General features: G+C 33.4%; 1 protein-coding gene and 1 pseudogene across 10 annotated transcripts in view; one reads left to right on the top strand and one right to left on the bottom strand.

The window, feature by feature from the left end:
- The window catches only part of CCDC91 (coiled-coil domain containing 91), a 347,553-nt gene that overhangs the window by 67,863 nt on the left and 256,554 nt on the right, over positions 1-23,136 (top strand). For 5 of the 10 annotated variants that reach the window (XM_054442943.2, XM_054442947.2, XM_054442944.1 and 2 more), the window contains 2 exons: positions 727-770; positions 2,896-2,974. The exons of 1 other annotated variant lie outside the window; for it this stretch is intronic. In XM_054442943.2, coding sequence (XP_054298918.1) covers positions 741-770; positions 2,896-2,974 — 109 coding nt within the window. In that variant the 5' untranslated portion in view covers positions 727-740. Of the gene's footprint in view, positions 1-726; positions 771-2,895; positions 2,975-11,836; positions 11,981-14,043; positions 14,089-23,136 lie in introns of those variants that run through there. 4 more of the 10 variants (XM_054442939.2, XM_054442941.1, XM_054442942.1 and 1 more) reach the window with 4 other exon arrangements.
- LOC129011118 (U2 spliceosomal RNA) lies at positions 19,548-19,655 on the bottom strand (annotated as a pseudogene).

The following is a 23,136-nucleotide window of genomic DNA, read 5'->3' on the forward strand; positions in this document are numbered from 1 at the left end:
TTCATTTTTATGATAAACATTTAGGACTAAAAAAGCAATTATTTGAGTGCTTGTCTCTCTTACATACTTTAAGAGTAAAGAAAAGAGGAATTCTGGATATTTATTTGTGTTTTTCTCATCCCTCATCTCCCATGAATACATGACTTGATTTATCTTGATCAGCCTAGTAACTTGCTCCACATTTTTCCAAAAGTGCAAAGCAGTTTCAGCTAAAAATACACGTATCAAAATGATCCAAAAGTTGTGGCCACAGCTCAAAAATGCTGATCAATTTTGAAAATCTAAATCAGCCTTGGCCCTGAAACCGAGGGAAGAACCTTTGTGGTGGGGGACAGACTTCCAAAAACTCACCACAGTCCTGTTCTTAGCTGGAGTTTGTGCTGATGTTGCCAGACAACTGAGGAATAGATGCAAAAAGCAGGAAGCATTATTGAATTGAGCTCTAGTGCCAATTTGGGAAAAGCAAATTAAAATGTAAAAGAATATTTTTCCACTCCTGGCATCTCAACATAAAATGGCAAAATACATGGTTGCTGAAAAAGTTACAGAAATTGCTAATTTTGCCAAAAAGTAAAAGCCAATTGCAAATTCTTTTTTGCATAAAAAATGCATAGACAGTTAGAAATTTTAATTTACAAATAAATATGTATACATTTAAGTTGGAGAGTATTTTGACATAAATGACTGTGTGTGTGCGGGCTTGTTTCAATATCTTATATTTTTCAGGTGCCACTTGAAGAATGGATGATGATGATTTTGGTGGTTTTGAGGTATGCACTGTTATTTACATTAGTTTGTTTTAACTTTGTGGGATTATAATGGAGTAAACTATTTTGAAAATGTATTATATTTCATTGGCATTCATGATATTTCCTTGATCATTTTAATGTAATTCTGGAGTAAAAAGATGAAATCAAGAAAAATAAAAAAAAACCCTCTAAAAATTAAAACTGATGTATTATTATAGAACATTTGGACTTGCCCATAGGAATGGTTTAAATTGAGTTAATTAAGTGTTACCAATGTAAGCACTAAAGGAAAGATTTTAAAAATTGTCAGCAGATGATTTTATTGGGATACATGTCTGTTAGGAAATACTTGTGAGATGATGGATGAGTACTAAAGATCCTGTCACATATTTGCGTGTTTATACCTGTAATGAGTTGATTTAGTATATTAAGTACATAGCCTTTTGGTGGTTATAAAGTTAATTAGTATGTTTGTAGTGTTAGATTATTCTAGTAGGTTAGGAATGGATACTTTGTAAGTGGAAATTGTTAGCTGAAGAAGCACTGTCTTTTCCTTAATCCTTTTCAATGTGTGTTCATTTTATTGAAATATTTTATAACCCAGTTATTTTTATGGAGCCAGTATAGTCTTGCAGGAAAATCTCTGGATTAGGAGTCAGGAGGCCTGAGCTCAAGTCCTGAAACTACCATCAAGGGAATGCTGTGATTTTTTTTTTTTTTTTTAAAGAATTTTACCTCCTTTGGATTTGGTAAAAAGGGAATTATAAAAACCAGGGATTGTAATTAATGACCTTAATAGGATAAATAAGATGTTAAGTATATATTCAGTGTTGTGAATTTCATGAAAGAATGGTGTGAGGTTTTTGTTAGGATCTTCTTCTCTTTTGCTGATCTTTAAAATCAGTCAATATGGAGTATAGACATACCTGTTTTCTCTATTTCATCTAAAACTGGTTTTTGTTTAAGCACGCTTGTATGCTTAATATTTTGGTTTTGTTGAGTGATTGAATCTTATTTATGTTACTGAAATGTAACATTTATTTTTGTTAAAATGCCTTCCATTTTGAGGAAAATGTATGTTTCAGATATCATCTGGCTTAGTTTATTGTTTGGAAGTTGTTATTTGAAGGTTACAGTCTGGCATAGCCTTCTTTATTTAAACCACACTTCATGTATTATTTAGGAAAAAAATACAGTGGATAGTGTTCTGTAGAATAACAGTATTACACTTTGTTATATTCATCAAATTGATTCCTTTCAGTACTGCATAGGTACAGGTTAACCAATATTACAATTTAATTGTAGTTATTAGGTTTTTCTTTCTTTCCACATCCTGCTGTATAAATAGAGAAGGTCTCTACCCTTGGTTATATAAAATATGTTCATTTTTCATAGTTGTAGAGAATAGCTACTGTATTCTGTGTCACTTAGCTCCTGTGTCAGATTACCCCTTTTAACTTCTCCTTAAGGGGTTGGCAACTCAGTGGAGAATACATATTGAAATTCTGGCTCTAATTTTTAGTAGAAAATTTGCTGTGACCTGGGCATCTAACAGACAGAAAACTCTGTGCTCTTACCTACAAACTCAGTATTTAGTAATTGTTCCAAAATAGGATGGCTTGTTAATTGAAAACTTGAGTTTTAGGAATTCTCTAAATATTGAATGCTATTAACTCTAGGTAGTATATTATTCAAGACAGATGAATCCTATTTCTTTGAATTAATCTCTAATTGGGTCTTGTGCTAATTAATTAAAAGGATTTGGTGTCTATATTTTTTAAAGACAAATATTTTTCCTACATAGATGGTTAAATGTGGTGAGTTAAGTTAAAATACTTAAATATAAAGTTTGCAAGTGAAAATGTGATTAAGAATATATAAAATAAAAATATTATTGACTAACAGTAGAGTTATCTGAACAAGGAAAGCAAATTTTTACTTGAAGTTAATAATAAGGCGTGGGCACTGGGAGTGGCGAGTCGCGATAGGAGTGGTAGGAGTAAAGACTGAAAAGCGATTATTTAGAGGGATATGAAAATGTCCGGTGTGTTATAGAAGATATGCCTATAGAACTGGAATGCTTGATCACTTATGTAGCATTTCTGCTTTTCACATCTTCTAAAATAACCTTGCCTTTGTCTTGTAGGCTGCGGAGACTTTTGATGGTGGAAATGGTGAAACCCAAACAACATCTCCTGCTATTCCTTGGGCTGCCTTTCCTACAGGTATTGGTATCCAGGAATTAGGGTTTTTTTTTTTTTCCCATGTAACATTTTTGGCAGCTCTTTGAAACCCTGTTTCTCACTTTTTTACTTGTCCTTCACTGATCTGAAAAATGGAGTGGTCCAGATTTACTCTTTAGGTTTTTAAAATAACAAATTGTGAATTATATAACACATTTTGTGATGGTGACTTGAGGCCTGATTCTAAAGATGATATCAGGAACATTAAATTAAATTAAAATACAATTTACATTTTAAAATTTATCTTAGTTTTTGGAAGGTGAGGTGCCCAATAACTTTTTTAGGTTGTCCAGTTCCTTAAAGACTCCTTTTTATAGTCCAAAAATAATTTATCATCTCCAACATATTTAAATTTAGAAGTGTGTTTGCAATAAAATCACTTCAAAATATTGAAAGTTAAAATTAAAAATTAAATACAAAAATAAATCCATTATTGACGGATGTTTCTTGGAAGACCTCATGTTTAATATTAATTTATGTCAAAAGAATATTTGAGCTTTCAGAGTTTTCTGTTAAATCTGTTAAAGTTAGGAGAAGTTGAAAGTATTTTTTTCAACAGCTCTGCCTAGACCTCAAATGTTACAGTTATTTATTGTAAAATATTAATCAAGTGCTTATTATGCATTAGGCACTATGGGGATACAGAGATGTATGGAACATAGTCTAGTCCTTTACTTCAAGGGTAGATAAGGTAGGCACATGCATATTTGTAATGTGAAATAGATTTGTCATTTGGGAAGAATGATGATTTTATCATCTATTTATTTGGCAAATTCTTATTTTCATACCTCATCTGAGTCAAGTAGTAACCTGGCAGCTGGAAATATATGTATATATTTATATAGTTGATCTGTTCTCTGAAGGGTGCATATAATTTCAATAGGCAGATATGGGAGAATGAGGAAAGATTTTGAAGGGAGAAAGATAAATGGAACAAAAGTGTAAATGAGAGAAAGGTGATGGCATTGTTAGGATGCTCATTCTTATTTGAGGGCTGTGTGTTATTTCCTTTGCTGGGAATTGTCTTTATTGCTTCTCATTGCTGTTCATTCCTACCCCCTTATGGATACTAACTCCTATGTTTTAAAAGTATTTCTTGCTTTAATTCTTTTTCTGGGTCACCTTTCCAGCAAACCCTCCCATGTCTACATGCACCTATTATCTGACTTTCATGTTGGACAGCAAGTTTTGTGGGTTAGCCACTATGTCTGTTTGTCCTGTTGTTATATCTTAAATGTGGGGCATAGTATCTGGCTTACAGTTGGCTCTCAATAAATATTTGGAGGATGAATAAAGAATAAAGTGAACAAGGGAACTAGTAACTGAATGAATTAACAGATTAGGATGGCATTGGAAATGGATAGGGAGAGCTGCGATAGTAGATGATATTTATATAATGGCTCAGGATTTTTAGTGTGCTGTCATGCATTTGTTTATTGTAAAGTAGGCAGAGCAACTATACTCTTTCCATTGCGTGGATGACAAAATGGTTTTAAAAAGTTTTATCATTTGATACACATAACTGTGTTTAGGGATGAAGTGTATTCTTTCAGATTCTATTTCAGTTCTTTTTCAATAACTTAGGTTTTTTGAAAAGAGTTATCAGCAGGACTGTCTGGATGTGACAGTGAAGGAGGAGTTAAAATTGATTTTTGAGGTTTCAAGTCTTGGTTCTGAAAGAATGGTGTTACCATGAACAGAAATAGAGAATTTGGGACTTGGTTTTAGACAGATGGGGCCTTAATGAATTAATGTTAGACACGTATAATATATTTAAGGAACCTGAAACTCAGAAGAAAGGTTAGGGCTGGAGTTCTTGGTTTAGGAGTTTTCCCATTGATAATGATACTTAAAGTTGTAGGAGATTGCTGGAGGAACAGTACATAGATAGAATAAGGCTGAGTAGATTAATCTGGATGTTCAAAGGTGGGGAATAGGAGGAGGTAAAAGAGCTCTGAGAAGTAAGGGGATTGTGGGCTAGTGCTGCAACACAGAAATTAGAAGTAGAAAATTTCAAAGAAGCTATGGGCACTGATGCCAAAGGCATTAGAGAGGTCAATGAGATTGGAGGCTGAGAAAAAAACCATAGATGGTCATAAGTGGCTTTTGAGGAAATGATTTCAGTAGATTGGAAGTTTAAGGCAAATTGTACTTCTTTACTTTTCATGAAAGCATGAACAGGGTCTCTTTGCTTATAGTAAAACTGTGGCAAAGTACTAAAAAATTGTATATTATGAGTAAATTATCTAATTCCTGTTCTCTAGGAGTGAATATTATATGTCACATCTGCACGTCTGTGTATTAGTAGGTCAAGTTCTCAAACCTTCGCGAAACTGGAATTAAATTACAAATCATCTTGCACACAAACACATGCACACACTCACACACTCTTTTTTTCCCTTACTCCCTTTGAAAAATTAGATCTGAAGAATTAACTCTTTCTGGATTTTCTCAGTGACTTGCAGAAATGGAGAATAACAAACATGGCTAAGGGCTGAAGTTAAAGACATGGTACATGTTTGCTCAGCCAAAGCTATATTTTTCCTTTGTTAGTTTGTCTTCCTCTGACTGGAGAAGTCCGCCTCTTGATTCAGGTAGCTGGAAGTTGTTTAGGTGAGTGTGATGTGAACAGCTTACGTAGCTAACAATGTAATCATTTCCACAGTAAAGACCTGAGAAGATAGGAACCCTTAAGAGATCCAAGGCAGATTCTTTTCAGTTGAAGCAAAGACTAATTTTCTCCTTTTTTCCCACCTACCTGTATCTTAGCTGTCTATAATCCATATGGAAAATATTTTAAAAAGAGATGATGATTAACCAAGCTTTAACACAGCTTAAAATCCAAGAAGAGAACTAAGAAACATTTGGTTTACATTTTTAAAGTTTTTTGGGGAAAATAAAAATCTTTATTCTTGGGGTTAGGATAAAGGATTTTGTTAAGTAAAGAATGAGGTGGGTTTGGTGAGCCTAGTGATTCTACTGCTTCAGGACAGGCGAGTAGGTGGAGGAGGATTTCATAATAGCAACTGGGATAATTAATGTATTTCTTAAAGTGTCTGTATAGCCTGCAGTTCTGTCAATGGGTTGAGGTACCTCAAGACATGCATCTTACTGTATGTTAGCATTATTTACATAGTGAACTCTTAAAATGCTAGCTTAAAGGCAATGTTGATGATGAAATTAATGAATTGTCAGTAAGAATAAATGAGATGTGCATGCTGATGCTTTATACAAAGTATTATCTCTAGGCCTGTGTCTCCTTAAGTTATGATATCTAACCTGTAAAATGTATCTTTACACCCTTACTATCATAGGAATTGCAGAATGTAAATAAGAGATGAATGAATATGAAATTATCAAGCTCTTTTCCTAATTCCTTTACTCTCCATAAACATGTAGAAATTATTACTTTATTTTAGTGAAAGCTACCCAAGTAGAACTGCCTTTCTTTGAGCATTTTCCTCTCTGTTTCATAGCCTAACCCTCAACATTGCCTTCCATGCTATTCCACTTGAAGCCTGTAAGCCAAACTGTGATCTACATAGTGTTCCCATTGTCTGTTACTATATTTTTGTCGTTGCTCCTGATTGTATTACTTACCTCATCCATTCACTTACCTGAGTCTTATTTTTCTTTCAAGAAAAAGTATGGAGCTGTCACTGAATTTGTTCTGCATCTCATTAACTGCTGCTTTTTCTGAGTTTACCGTTCTTTTACTTCTGTACCAGTTTTTTGGTCCTTAGCATATGCTAATTTGTATTTTTAAAATTTGTGGTAAAACACATATAACATAAAATTTACCATTTTAACTATTTTTAAGTGTACAATTCAGTATTGTATATGTAAAACCGAAACTCCGTATCCAGCAAACAACTCCCCATTGCCCCCTTCCCTCAGCCCCTGGCGACTAGGATCCTATTTTCTATGAATCTGACTATTCTAGGTACTTCATAAAGTAAAATCATACAGTATTTGTCATTTTGTAACTGGCTTATTTTACTTAGAATAATGTTCTCAAGGTTCATCCATGTGGTAGCATGTATCAGAATTTCCTTCCTTTTTAAGCCTGAATAATATTCCATTGCCTATATAGACCACATTTTGTTTATCTGTTCATTTGTTGATGGACACTGGGTTGCTTCTACCTTTGACTATTCCAAATAATGCTGCTGTAAGCATGGGTGTCTAATTTGTATTTTTAAATATTTTATCAGTATGACTCCCATCTCTTTATGTCTATGTTAGTATGAGATTTGGAGGGCAGTGACTGTGTTTTAAACCTGTTGAATCCTTGGTGTCTAGCATAATACTGTGCCTTTTTAATAAACAATGTTTAGTAATTATTTCTTGATGATGAGTAGAGCAGATTTATTTTGTTAACTCTTCTTGATTATTTTTAATTCTTTGGGGATAATTAGTCTTTCTATCATAAGTTGAAAGAAGGCAAAACCAAACTTGCCTTCAAAAATATATTAATCTCAGAAATCTTAGCTAATTACTCAAAGGCAGCTAAAAAGCTGTTTTTTTTTGGTGCTCAATTAACTTTCCTGGTCATTCTCAATGCAAACATATGACCTGGAAATCGTGATTAACAAGAGCAGTCACAGATTTTCTGAAAGAAACAACAGCTATTTTGGTGACCTTTTCTCATCTCTTCCCTGGTCCTGCTGTATGCCAGTAGGTAACAATAGAGACTAGACTAAATTTTAGTTTAATATATTACAGATGTAGAAGGAATAAGAGTAGTATGTAGTTCTTTTGCCTTCTTTTTTTCTAACTTACTTTTCTAAACATTTTTTTCCAAAGAAAAATCATCTCCAACTTTGCAGAGCATCTAACATAAGAAAGTTTTTGAGTTGGCTACTCATAGCACTATATTTTATAAAAAAAATTAATAAATTTTTTTGGCTAAGAAATCTCTTTTAAAAGAAATTATTCACAAGTAACTGTCTTTTATAAATGTTCATAAGGCTAGTAATGCTCTACTTTTTAGTAAACTAATAAGAGCAGAGACTTTTCAAAATGAATGGCTATCTTCTTATATATAAATATATATGTATGTATGTATATATATGTGTAAGAATATAGGTGCATATATATATATGTGTGTGTGTGTGTGTGTGTGTGTGTGTATTCTGATTTCTTCCTTTTCCCCCTCCAATGTAAATTATCTACGTGTACTGATTTGAAAGGACTGTATCATGACTTGACCTTGCAATTTCTAAGAACTGTTAGTGTTAGTTTGGTATTACTACATGTATTTTATTTTATTTTCTCATTGTAGCAGACTCAAAGTTTCAGAATCCACGGAGTTTATTTAAATTAATTCTTTAGTTTGTTTGTTCATTTGTTTATTCATTCACTCACTTAGCATATATTTGAAAATTTACTGTGTTTCAAACACCAAATGCCATGTCCTGTGCACCTTATTTCATTTTCAGTGATGCCATATAAAAGCTGTCATCTAAAAGGACAGGATGTTTCATGAAATGTGTTGTTAATATTGGCAAACACTTTCATCAGTAACTTTAAGTTCAAATCTTTGATAGCAGCTACATGAAAAGAATATTATGTCAGAAAGTGTTGTCATGTTGCCATTGTGTACAATGTGGGTGGTGCTGTTTTAGAGGCAAAGAACTGTTCGGTTTTTATGTTTAACTATATAAATATAAATTGTCTAGAAGGCGAAGTGGGAGGCAAAACCTTGAATAGTGTCCTTTCTAATATGTTTCTAAGTTCCTTGTAGCACTACACAGACCACATTAGAATGCATTGACCATCAAAGGGAAAAACAAGCTATCCAGATAGATAATTTAATCCAAATTAGCTCCTTCCAAACAGCTTATATAGAGGGCAAACTAAACTGTCTGTCACAAGCTGACCCTTTAGAAGGAATAATGGGAATTGGACCAGCAGATGTTGAACCAAATAACTTAGATGTGGTTCACTTTGCATCTGGAGCTATTTGCATACAAAGCCAACAGGAAAGTTCAAACATTTTTCTCAAGACATTGGCAGAGAGAAACCTGGAAGACAGATGCCTTTTTGATTTCATGGTTCAATTTTTCCATTCTCCATTCTGTCCAGGAAAACCTAGGACAACAAATCGGTCATTTTATTAATATCCCATTACTCTCCTTACTAACCCTGTTTTTCCAGTAGAATCTGTGTTACACATCTATGAGAGCTCAGAACCTAGTCCACAAATTTTTGTTTGAGGAAAAATTGTTTCAATATTTTTCTTCAGATTAATCTGTAGTTTGTACATAGTAATAATGAATGTTAATCAAATTCATTTGTCTGATTTATATTTGAGGTAAAATTTGAAGGTGACTTATTACATAGTCACATATGTGCATTATGGTAGGCAGTATAGGTAATGCTTAAAAACTTTCCGTCTGTCTTTGTATCTACATTAGACATTTTTGTCAGGACATAAACCAGATTTCTGTTGAAGTCTAATAATTTCGTAGTGCCTTTACACAGATTATTTGAATAGAAATTTGTCACATATCTTCTTTTTGCTACATCTTGTATTTTCTGTTTAACTCCTAGGTTATTAACTTACCTTCTTTTACTCTGGAGCCAGTTTTTAAAAATGATGCCTAAGATGATAGCTTCTATAAAGCTGTGAATTATTACTGTACATATAAATACTAGTCTTGATGTGGGTTTTCAGTAATTTATTGCAGTTCATGTTTTAATTAATGCATATGATAGGAAGTATACAGTGATATTTGCTGTGCTTCTGAAGATTAGGTTTATTATAGTGTGGATTAGAGTCAAATATCCCTGTTGTGGAGTGAGGAGTTCTGTCTTTGCCTTCAGCTAACTGTGTAACTTCTGTGAATCTCAATTAGCAAATCTATAAATTGAAGGACTAGATGATATCTAAACAATTCTTTGAGATTTTGAATTCTCAGTTCATTATTTTATTTTCTGGTCATAGTATCTGTAATATGAATAGCTTTTACTATGTGAATTTTGGTGCCTGGTTTAACTGTGTGGTATAACTGACAATACTAATCTAATAAATTACGGTGGTTCTAAAAACATAGAACACAAATATTAATGTGAAGAACTATAATTCTTAAGAGAAACCTTGTCTTTTTCGGTATCTTTTAACAATCAATTACTGTTCACATTGCTTTTTCTTACATTATTTTATGGTACCTGCTTTATCTGTTTTATCTGAATCTGAATTTGCTTTTTAAGGACTGTGGTGTGCATTTTAGGATATTTTAGGATATATTTAGAGAAAAGTAAAATAGTTTGAAAATAGTGCTATAGGGATTTTCTGATGAAGGTTTGGCAATGACTATTTTTTCTATAATATGAAGATAGTGCTCTGACACTTTATCATTATAATCCTAAGTTAGTGCCCCCTGCCCCACCAAAAAAAAAAAACCACTGGAAATAAAACAAAACTTAGATTCTGTTTAGCTCAGAAACAGTAGGAATCATTGCCTACCATTCTTACACCAGTATATACAATTCTCATCAGCTATCCATCTCGAATTACGTTTTTTGGCCTCAGAAAAGATACTTTGTATTGTTTTTGAGAGACACACGTATGTACATATATATATAGTATAAGGGTATGAAAGAAAAGGGAAATAATGCAAACGATATACAGTGAAAAATTTTTCTTTTATCTTAGTTCTCTAGTCTCACTTCGGATGCATCTAGTTTTATAAATTCTTTTTTAACCATCCCAATATCTTCCAGGCATGTACAATTGTGTGGTATCTATTTTTTTAAATGGAGATGACAGTGTATTTTATATACGTAGTAATACTCCTTGCTTTTTTTTCCACAATAATTTGGAGAACTTTCTGTAGAAGTACTTATAGATTTTCCAAATTCATTTTAGTGGTTGCATAGTACTCTTTTTTAAGGATATAGTATTATTAATGTAACTAGTTATTTTCACTTCAGTTCTTGCTGTTACAAACAGACCTGTAGTGAATATTCTTGTATTTTCAGCAAAGCTATTTTAATTAGGATGATAATGTATATTGTTTCTCTGACTTGAAAGATTATTTAAAATTAACAGTTTAATTACTAATTTTACTAATATAAACATAGAACAAGAGATGCTCTTTAACTCTGAACAGTGTCAAATTTTATATTTGAGGTCATATATACTTAATATATATACCTAATATATTAATTATATTATTATATATGTTATATATAATATATGAGTATAGATAAAATTATATTACTATATATAATTATATATAATTAATATATACCTAATCTTAATTTTATATAATAATTATATAATTAATAATATAATTATTAATTATTAATTTTAAAAAATTAAAAATAATTAATAATAATAACTTTTTGAGACAGAGTCTCGCTCTGTTGCCCAGGCTGCAGTGCACTGGCACAATCTCAGCTCACTGCAACCTCTGCCTTGTGGGTTCAAGAGATTTTCCTGCCTCAGCCTCCTGAGTAGCTGGGATTACAGGTGTGTGCCATCATGCCCGGCTAATGTTTTACAGTTTTAGTAGAGATGGGGTTTCACCATGTCAACCAGGATAGTCTCCATCTCCTGACCTTGTGATCCGCTCACCTCGGCTTCCCAAAGTGCTAGGATTACAGGCGTGAGCCACCGTGCCTGGCTGGATTATATTATATACTAGAACACCATACACCTGGAAAATTAACAAACTATAGCTACATATTAACAACATGGAAGAATCTCATGATCATCTATATTGTCCTCAGAGTACCTTTAAGAGATTAGTAGGAAGCCTTCAACTGACAGACTGTTCTATAATGTTATATTCTATAACATCACATTTTCATAGAATCTGTGAAGTCTAGAATATCAGTCTCCCTTTGGTTCTGGAATTCTTCTTGTTCATTAGAATGAGGGCTCCATTATTTTGGCCACAGAGCTATATCCAGGACTGCTTCAGAGCAAGCCCCATGTCTGAATCTTCAGAGGGTAGAAGTCATCATCCTGTTTACTCAGTAGGGATGGCATGGGGAAGGGAGGAGGGAGTAGATTTTACCTAAAATCTACTGTGGATGAATAGTGCAATATGAGACTAAGAAAAATTTTTGAATCTGACCTTAAGTGTCTGGTATGGAGGTCACAGACTAAGACTGGACCTGAATCAAACAGAATAACCTCCATTACTCATTCCTCCCTCCCTTTACCCCTGAGATTCTTGTATTGGACTCTTGGGCCTAACTGTAGCTGGAAACAGTAAATGAATTTTCAAGTGGCCAGACAGGGTTGAGGGACCCACAGGAACATGAGACTTACAGGACCAGTACAACCAGAGGTTCTGACAGATATGCCCTATGCACATTTGGCTTGATGTCTCTGTACTGATGCCCGTAATGAATACTGTTGTTGCTAATGTGTATTTTAAATGAACTTATACTTTGTATTTACTCAGGTTAGGTTTTCATGTACTTCCTCCCTCTTTTTAAAGATTGGGCATTTGAGCTTCTTAAATGGTATCTCTAATTCTTGGTGGTATTCTCTTCTGTATTTGTGGTACTTCCTCTTTGTGGCAGGGGGAGTGGGAGGGTACCATGATTCTTGAGATTCTGGAATCTTCCAACCCCTTTTTGTGCCCATTCTCTCCTTGTGATTATCTATTCCATATCCCACCCATCAGCAATTTCTATAGTTTCTAAGTTCATTCAAACCGGGGATCTTTTCAGTTCTCTCTACTTCCTTGGTCACTATCTCAGTCAAAAGCCACCATCATATCTTTCATAGATGACTTGAGCACCTTTTTTTCCTGCATCCACTCTCAGTGTCTGCTCCCCCCAACCAACCCTGCCACCCATGACTCCATTATTTTAAGTGGCACCAGAGAGGGCTGGGACACAGTGAATGATCAGTAAATGTTACCTGTTTGTGACATTTGATTTTAAAGTTTAGAAATGTGTAGGATTTATTTTTTCATTTGTTGTGGATTCCTGCATATCAATAAAACATGATTTGATTATAATTTTGGAGGTTGTAATTTTGACTTATGATATTCCTCTGAATATTTTGTTGTAATTCCTGTGTTGGGCACTAAAGATTTGTACCTGTTATTAGGAATCTCCTGAATAAATTTTACAAACTAATTGCAGTTATAAAATCCTCCATGATTTGGGTATTGCTGTTGTGCCTAATCAAAGTTTTTTTTAGTCCCAATTCTGATTTTTGTATTAATTTACATGATTATATTGGCTTGCAGCTAGTATGCATTAATTTTTTTTCTTATTAAAGCATTGCTGAGGTGATAATCATTTTTAATAATGATTTAATTAATAATTTAACATTTTTAATAATAATTTAATAATTTCATTAATAATGAAAGTTTCCTTCATTTACATGAAAACGGAAAATCTTCTAGATTTGTTTTTTTGGAGTGACTGTGTTAAAGGCTAGTTTTATTGTGGACCTCCTCAGATAGATTGTTTTAGTTAATGGACCTTCCCAAGTAATTTTAGAGTAAATCACAGAGACTGTGCTGCCTAAAGTACTTAGAACACAAAGATGTTTAGAGATATACTTTAGAACCGTGAATCAATAGGGAAGTTATTACTTAAACTTAATCCTATAGTAAGTTTGCTAAAGATATGAAGAGTTTGATCATTTTGTATCCGACAAGTCTGAGGTCATAGAAAAGTGGATAAAAGGTGATTTAGCTGGTTTGGAGGAAATTTTAATTCAATGTGGCTGACAATACAGAGTTGACAAAATACTGTAATCAAATATTACACACAATTTGGTTATTAAGAAATGCTTTAGTTATGTAAATGAACTGTTGCTTTTCTTCATCCATCCCTTAAAAATTTATGAACACAATATTAATTTTTTTATTTCAAGGAAACATTTGCTGATAGAATTGTACATTAAATGTGCGAATAAACATTTACTGAACTCATCAATCCATTAGGTTCCTAAAGGAGCAACCTTAAAGTAATTTCAACCCTTGGTCTTATAATCTAAACACAAGTATTTTGCTTCGATGGAATATGTTTGATTAAATTTGTGAAATTTACTTCTCCTGATTTTTTAAAAGACAAACTAGATTCTCATTGGTTATGATCCTGCTTGACGTTAGGAGGTAAGACTGTTTACGTTCAACCTTCTATTGTTTGATTTCTCCCCCATTCAACAAATTATTGTATATCAAGCACAAGTGAGACAATGGGGAACAAACAAGACAAACAAGATGTTTGCCTTCCTGGCTTTTGCAAACTAGTAAGGTACACAGAAATTAAATAATTATTCAGATTCTTACTTAATTATGACTAGGATACACTTTTAAGGGGAGATATGGAGTGCCAGAATAGCGTGTAATAAAGGGATAGAGAGAATGAGGTAGCTACTGCATTATAGCTAGGAAGAATATCAGATACAGGCACTGTTTGAGTCCAACTCAGGATCAGCAAGGCAAACGCCTATGATGTTAAGGGAGGCAGGGCTTACCCAAAACTTTACAGCAGAGACAGAGGGAAACAGAGAGCATGTTTTCAAGTGTTAACTTTTGGCAATGTAGATACACTCTCAATTTTATATTTGTTTTCTGATTAATTTCTCTTTTATGATCATTATTTTCTATTGTCTATTTTATTGTTTATTATATTTTTCCTAATTTTGTAAATTTTATGCTTATCTTATTATTTTAACCTTTCTTTTCAGACAGAAGTATTCCAGGCTATAATTTTCCCTCTGATTACTGCTTTAACTGTATCTTGCCAATTTTATTTTTAAATTACAATTTTCAGATGAAGTGATACTTGAATTTTTTTAAAAGTATTTCGTAATTTCCAAGTATGGGGCTTCCCAGTTGTTTTTATTGTTATTGTTTTCTAATTTGATTGCTTTTTATTGTTATTGTTTTCTAATTTGATTGCTTTATGGCCAGAGAAAGTTATTAGTTTGGAAGTTATGTACTCTGCTTCTTTTCTTTTGGTGGTATCCCTGGAAATTTTCACAAGCATTCTTAACTCACTAAAACCTGAAACTAATTAGTATCTTTAGCCTCCTCTTGAAAAATACAAAGAATGTGGAACATTTGAAATTTATTAATTTATTCTTTTGTTATTATGCTATTGTGTAGCATTTTAAATGTGTATATATAAGTATTGTATATGCATATGAAATACATATTCAATACATAATATATGCTATATATTATATATAAGTATAGATATATATTATATATATAACTCCACAAGACATTATTATTAGCAGTATTATGCTTGTTTGGAAATACTTATTCTTGTTAGATAGATTCCTGTAGCTTTTAAATTGACAGTTATTTCTTTGCTCTGCACAACGTAGATATTACTCCACCGTCTTCTGATTTCCGTAATTGTTTTTGGGAAGTTAGTTGATTCCATTAGTTGTTGTTCCATTGAAGATAATTGCTCTTTTCTTTCTGGATCACTTTATGACTTAACACTATGTAATTGGTGTTCTATAGTTTTACTGTGATATACTACGTAAAGATACCTTATTTTATTTGATTAGAATTTTTTGGGCTTCTGAATGTATGGATTGAATCTTTAGATTTAAGAAGCCCAAAAAGCTCAACAAATTAATTATGGGAAGTTTTATTACTTCTGAAAATTCTTCGCCATTGTTTTTACCAATGTTGTTGTTGCTCCATTCTCTTTCTCCTTCTGGAACTCTAGTTAGTGTTAGTTAAGTTGCTTTTTTTTTTTTTTTGAAAAAAAATTAAAAAACTCTCTCTACTATGTCCATTAACCTCTTTTTCACGTTTTGGCTGTTCTGCCATCTGAGTAATTTCAGATATGGCTTTTATTTCACTACTTCTTTATTATCTAAGGTGATGTAAATCTGTCCATTGAATTTATAATTTCAATTTTCTTTCTTTCCTTCCTCCTTCTCTCTTTATTCATATATTCTGCTATTTGATGCTGTAATGTTCTCAAAAGTGAAAAACTATTCATGAGAAAAGGAAGCATATGGGGATCTTATGTGCTAGATTCTGATATTAGTTTGTTTCTACTGCTAAGACATTTGTGCCTTTAATGTACTTTAGAGTATTGTGTCATTATTGTAATATATGCTTATGACCTAATTAGAAATGACATCAATTGTGCTTGTATAAAAATTCTTTTTTTTTAAAATTATACTTTAAGTTTTAGGGTACATGTGCACAACACGCAGGTTAGTTACGTATGTATACATGTGCCATGTTGATGTGCTGTACCCAGTAACTTGTCATTTAACATTAGGTATATCTCCAAATGCTATCCCTCCACCCTCCCCCCACCCCACAACAGGCCCTGGTGTGTGATGTTCGCCTCCCTGTGCCCATGTGTTCTCATTGTTCAGTTCCCACCAATGAGTGAGAACATGTGGTGTTTGGTTTTTTGTCCTTCTGATAGTTTGCTGAGAATGATGGTTTCCAGCTTCATCCATGTCCCTACAAAGGACATTGAACTCATCCCTTTTTTATGGCTCTATAGTATTCCATGGTGTACATGTGCCACATATTCTTAATCCGGTCTATCATTGTTGGACATTTGGGTTGGTTCCAAGTCTTTGCTATTGTGAATAGTGCCGCAATAAACATACATGTGCACGTGTCTTTATAGCAGCATGATTTATAATCCTTTGGGTATATACTCAGTAATGGGATTGCTGGGTCAAATGGTATTTCTAGTTCTAGATCCCTGAGGAATCGCCACACTGAGTTCCACAATGGTTGAACTAGTTTACAGTCCCACTAACAGTGTAAAAGTGTTCCTATTTCTCCACATCCTCTCTAGCACCTGTTGCTTCCTGACTTTTTAATGATTGCCATTCTAACTGGTGTGAGATGGTATCTCATGGTTTTGATTTGCATTTCTCTGATGGCCAGTGATGATGAGCATTTTTTCATGTGTCTTTTGGCTGCATAAATGTCTTCTTTTGAGAAGTGTCTGTTCATATCCTTTGCCCACTTTTTGATGGGGTTGTTTGTTTTTTTCTTGTAAATTTGTTGGAGTTCATTGTAGATTCCGGATATTAGCCCTTTGTCAGATGAGTAGATTGCAAAAATTTTCTCCCATTCTGTAGGTTGCCTGTTCACTCTGATGGTAGTTTCTTTTGCTGTGCAGAAGCTCTTTAGTTGAATTAGATCCCATTTGTCAATTTTGGCTTTTGTTGCCATTGCTTTCGGTATTTTAGACATGAAGTCCTTGCCCATGTGCCTATGTCCTGAATGGTATTGCCTAGGTTTTCTTCTAGGGTTTTTATGGTTTTAGGTCTAACATTGAAGTCTTTAATCCATCTTGAATTAATTTTTGTATAAGGTGTAAGGAAGGGATCCAGTTTCAGCTTTCTACATATGGCTAGCCCGTTTTCTCAGCACCATTTATTAAATAAGGAATCCTTTCCCCATTGCTTATTTTTGTCAGGTTTGTCAAAGATCAGATGGTTGTAGATATGCAGCATTATTTCTTAGGGCTCTGTTCTGTTCCATTGGTCTATGTCTCTGTTTTGGTACCAGTACCATGCTGTTTTGGTTACTGTAGCCTTGTAGTGTAGTTTGAAGTCAGGTAGCATGATGCCTCCAGCTTTGTTCTTTTTGCTTAGGATTGACTTGGCAATGTGGGCTCTTTTTTGGTTCCATATGAACTTTAAAGTAGTTTTTTCCAACTCTGTGAAGAAAGTCATTGGTAGCTTGATGGAGATGGCATTGAATCTATAAATTACCTTAGGTAGTATGATCATTTTCACGACATTGATTCTTCCTACCCATGAGCATGGAATGTTCTTCCATTTGTTTGTATCCTCTTTTATTTCATTGAGCAGTCGTTTGTAGCTCTCCCTGAAGAGGTCCTTCACGTCCCTTGTACGTTGGATTCCTAGGTATTTTATTCTGTTTGAAGCAATTGTGAATGGGAGTTCACTCATGATTTGGCTCTCTGTTTGTCTGTTATTGGTGTATAAGAATGCTTGTGATTTTTGCACATTGATTTTGTATCCTGAGACTTTGCTGAAGTTGCCTATCAGCTTAAGGAGATTTTGGGCTGAGATGTTGGGGTTTTCTAGGTCATCTGCAAACAGGGACAATTTGACTTCCTCTTTTCCTATTTGAATACCCTTTATTTCCTTCTCCTGCCTAATTGCCCTGGCCAGAACTTGCAACACTATGTTGAATGGGAGTGGTGAGAGAGGGCATCCCCTTTGAAACCAACGAGAACAAAGACGCAACATACCAGAATCTGTGGGACGCATTCAAAGCAGTGTGTGGAGGGAAATTTATAGCACTAAATGCCCACAAGAGAAAGCAGGAAAGATCTAAAATTGACACCCTAACATCACAATTAAAAGATCTAGAGAAGCAAGAGCAAACACATTCAAAAGCTAGCAGAAGGCAAGAAATAACTAAGAGCAGAGCAGAACTGAAGGAAATAGAGACACAAAAAACCCTTCAAAAAATCAATGAATCCAGGAGCTGGCTTTTTGAAAAGATCAACAAAACTGATAGACCTCTAGCAAGACTAATAAAGAAGAAAAGAAAGAAGAATCAAATAGACGCAATAAAAAATGAGAAAGGGGATATCACCACCGATCCCACAGAAATACAAACTACCATCAGAGAATACTATAAACAACTCTATGCAAATAAACTAGAAAATCTGGAAGAAATGGATAAATTCCTCGACACATACACCCTCCCAAGACTAAACCAGGAAGAAGTTGAATCTCTGAATAGACCAATAACAGGCTCTGAAATTGAGGCAATAATTAGTAGCTTACCAACCAAAAAAAGTCCAGGACCAGATGGATTTACAGCCGAATTCTACCAGAGGTACAAGGAGGAGCTGATACCATTCCTTCTGAAACTATTCCAATCAATAGAAAAAGAGGAAATCCTCCCTAACATTTTATGAGGTCAGCATCATCCTGATTCCAAAGTCTGGCAGAGACACAACCAAAAAAGAGAATTTTAGACCAATATCCCTGATGAACATCAATGCAAAAATCCTCAATAAAATACTGACAAACTGAATCCAGCAGCACATCAAAAAGCTTATCCACCATGATCATGTGGGCTTCATCCCTGGGATGCGAGGCTGTTTCAACATACGCAAATCAAAACACGTAATCCAGCATATAAACAGAACCAACGACAAAAACCATATGATTATCTCAATAGATGCCCAAAAGGCCTTTGACAAAATTCAACAACTCTTCATGCTAAAAACTCTCAATAAATTAGTTATTGATGGGACTTATCTCAAAATAATAAGAGCTATCTATGACAAACCCACAGCCAATATCATACTGAATGGACAAAAACTGGAAGCATTCTCTTTGAAAACTGGCACAAGACAGGGATGCCCTCTCTCACCACTCCTAAAAATTCTTTTTTTCTTAGATCCATGACCTATGTAAATAATTTATGAATTTATTTTCCTTGATTATTTTTAAAGACATTTGGCATCTTTATGTAATTGAATATTGTATGTATTTATGTTTGTGTGTGTATATAATCATGTAATATATATGATTTTCAGAATTTTTGAGTTATGTTTCTTTAGAAAGAAAGGGAATTATTATTGGTCATGATAGTACTGTTGAATAAACCTGATGTCATTTTGGATTCACTGGGTGTAAACCAAAGAGATACTACACTTGATCTTAGCCAAAAGGCCGAGAAGCGATAAACCAAAGAGATATATTTGTTTTCTAGAATCTCTTACAGTAAAGTGAAATAAATAGGCAATCATACTTCCCATGTGCATGATGAAAATAACTATTTTCTTTCTCTTAATGGGAAGGATATAAATTATATGAATGGTGGAAAATGTTTCACATTTTCCTATTTGTATCATATACAGTGTGCAGTTCCCTGTGTAACTCATAAATTGATAAAGATCTTGGCTGAGGAGTAGATTGTAATATTTGCCTTATTCAGATTGCTGAGTACTGTTAGGTTCTTGAGTCTGAACCAGCCTTTCAAGTTCTTGGGGCAAATGATTTTTTTCATTTTCATAAAAGGACAGTGATTTTTTTATGTTTGAGAGTATAGAAATTTAACTGATGAAATTTATTTTAGAAAAACTGTTTATTGTTTTGCCCATTGTTAATATTAGTTAAGATTTTTGTAGGGTAACAAAAAAATCTAATGTAACAGAATCTGTGCTATAATCCCTGTGTTCATCTGTTGAAAATTATATGTATATTTTTAAAGGTTTATACACAGTTATGTGTGTAATTTAGAGAAATTTCAGCTGTTTGTATTAGGTATTAAATTTTTAATTATGTTTTACTTACTTGCTAAGACTTACGGGAAATGAAATTTCAGAGATATGGTATCAGTTTTCCTAAAGGCTAATTGAAGCCATATTTCATAAGCTTATAACTTACAGTGATATATTTACAAGTTTGGTAAGTAATGTTAAATATTTCTCTGTAAGATCATGCAGAGTAGACATTAAAATTAACAAATGTCTTAGAACTGAAAAAGCCTGGGTTCAAACTTATTTTTATAACAATAACCCCCAAACTGACCTTCTTCATAGTATTGAACATTTTAGAGATTTATAAATGACATTGTCACAAAGGGAATTTCTAATACTCATCATGAATTCTATAGGTACTACCTCAATTAAATTACAGTTTGGGTTTTTTCTTTAATGAGGATAATAAATTTTTGGGATGTCAGATGTTCTTTATTTTAAAATTATATTGACTTTTAGCTAATTCATTTATTTAACTTTTAGCAAAAACTGAATACAACTGCATTTGGTAAGTACTATTATAGGTTGAACATCCCAAATCCAAAAATCCAAACTGTGAAATGCTCCAAAATCCAAAACTTACATGATGCTGAAAGGAAATGCTTATTAGAGAATTTTGGATTTGGGACTGTCAAATTTGGGATGGTAAATATTCTGAAATCTGAATGCTTCTGGTCTCAAGCATTTTGAGTAGTCAAAATTTTGACCTGTAGTCAAATTTTTTCTATTTCTTGCATCAACCCTCCTCCTTTTTTTCACTTTGATCAAGTAGGTCAGATTTAACATCTCATCTGGGCTATTATAATACTAATTTAACTGGTTTCTTTGCCTTGTAATTCATTCTATACATGGTTTCCAAAATAATTTTTATATAGTCATCTTTACATAGTAGTTAGTTTAGAACTACCCTAATTTCTTTTGTCTCTCTTTCAAGGCCGTTGTGATCTGGTAGTAGTCAGACTGTAGACTTTTCATTCACTGTTACCCTTGTCATACTAGTGGCCCAGTAAAACTGAAAATTACTTTGTACCTCCTGGCACATATTTGCAATTTATTCCTACCTCTGGTTCTTTGTTCTAGTTGTGCTATTCAGCTAAAACATTTTCTCCATCTCTGCATGTTCAGATCACGCTCTTCCTTCATAGCCCAGTTTAAATGGCTCTTTCTCTACTGAACTTTTCTGTCAGTCCCCTAGCCTGCCTAATCCCAAATTTTGAAGTGGCCATTCTTTTTCATTAATTGCTGTTTAGTTTCATCTGTGGCATTTTATGCTGTTAGCTAGTCTCTTTTTCATTGTCAGTCATGACACTGCATACCCCTGGTTCTTTCCTACTATTCTGATCTTCCCTTTTGACTTCTTTACTTATCTTCTCTCTCCCTTCCTCTTAACAGTTGTTTTTAGAGTTTTGTCCTTGACCCTTTTATATTTTCACTTTGATGAAATCTTTTAATTGAAGATATCCAGATTTATGCCATCATTCTTTGGAGCCTTCCTGCCTTGATGGATATGTAACTTAAAGTCAGCATCTCTAAAACATATCTCCCCTTTTACTGTTTCACACTTGAACTATTATTTATTTTCTCACTTAATAAGATCACTGTTCATCTAGGAGCATAAGCCAGATAACTACCTGTATAAGTCTTTCTCAAGTCTTTTTGTTTATTCAGTATAGTTAGGACTGGAGTGTCTGTAATCATCATGTTCCTTTTGAACTCTTTACTTTTCAATTATATTGAAGTACTTGCTGCTCCCTAAACACATCCTGTGGTTTCATGACTCTGTAGCTTTTAATATGCTGTTCTCTTTGCCTGGAAAGTCCTAGTAAGAATTATACAGACTTGGATATGAATCCTGGCTTCACCATTAACAGCTATGTAACCTTGGTCAACTTAATTAGCCTTTCAAGTACCTGTTTCTTTATTTGTAAAATGGTAATAATATATACTTAAAAAAAGTATTGTGAAAATCAAGTGTGAATATGCACATATACATGCATACATATTTATATAACTTATATACAGGTATATTAATATATACAATAGTTAATTATGTATATATGATTAAAATGATAATATATACTATTAAAGATTAAATGTGTATATATGCTTGATATGGTGCTGTTTAAATACTCATTTTCCTCTTTTTCTTACCTTTCCTCTCTTGCAAGCTCTGTGTCATATGTTAAGCTTACCTTAGGATCATTAGTTTTGTGAAGTCTTTTTTTTTTTTAAATATGATGTAATCCTTTTCTTCACTGTACTTGTATTTTAATCTTCCAAATCTTTTATGTGATATAAAAGTTTGTCTATGTATCTTTTCTAGAATGTGAGCTTTAGGATTGGGAAACTCTCTTGTTTATATTTGTATCCTCTTTAATAAAACTTTGAAATAGCATCTTATGAGACCCCTCAAGTTAAGTACAGAAGTCATGCACGTATAAGTATATAGACTTTCCTAGGAGAGAAGTTCATAACTTCTTTTAGACTCTCAGAGCAACCTATTCTTTAGGTGAAGACTCACTGGTCTAGATTTTGATGGACAAAACAAATATTCCACTGAATTAAACCATGCATTTCCTGACCCTGGGAAGGGAGGCACCAGCTCCTTTCTGGTTCTGGATCACTGTGGTGGGAGAGTAAATGGAAAGCTGCTGATTCCACTCCTCACTTTCCTGACTCAACTTTTGGTCCTCCAGCTCTCTCAATTATGATTTTGTAACTAGAAATTTCCCTATATTAAATCCTTCCACTTGAAATGTCTAGAGTAGTTTGTCTATTCCACTAAACCTTTTTTTTTTGTACTAGCACATTGTAAGTTTTGGTTGAATTAATAGAATATTACATGAAAAAATGCTAGAAACTTTGTTTTTCTTTCTGTAAAGCATATTCTCATGGTGCTGGAC

The sequence above is a fragment of the Pongo pygmaeus genome, chromosome 10, assembly GCF_028885625.2.
Source record: "Pongo pygmaeus isolate AG05252 chromosome 10, NHGRI_mPonPyg2-v2.0_pri, whole genome shotgun sequence".
In the NCBI taxonomy this organism is placed as follows: Eukaryota; Metazoa; Chordata; class Mammalia; order Primates; family Hominidae; genus Pongo; species Pongo pygmaeus.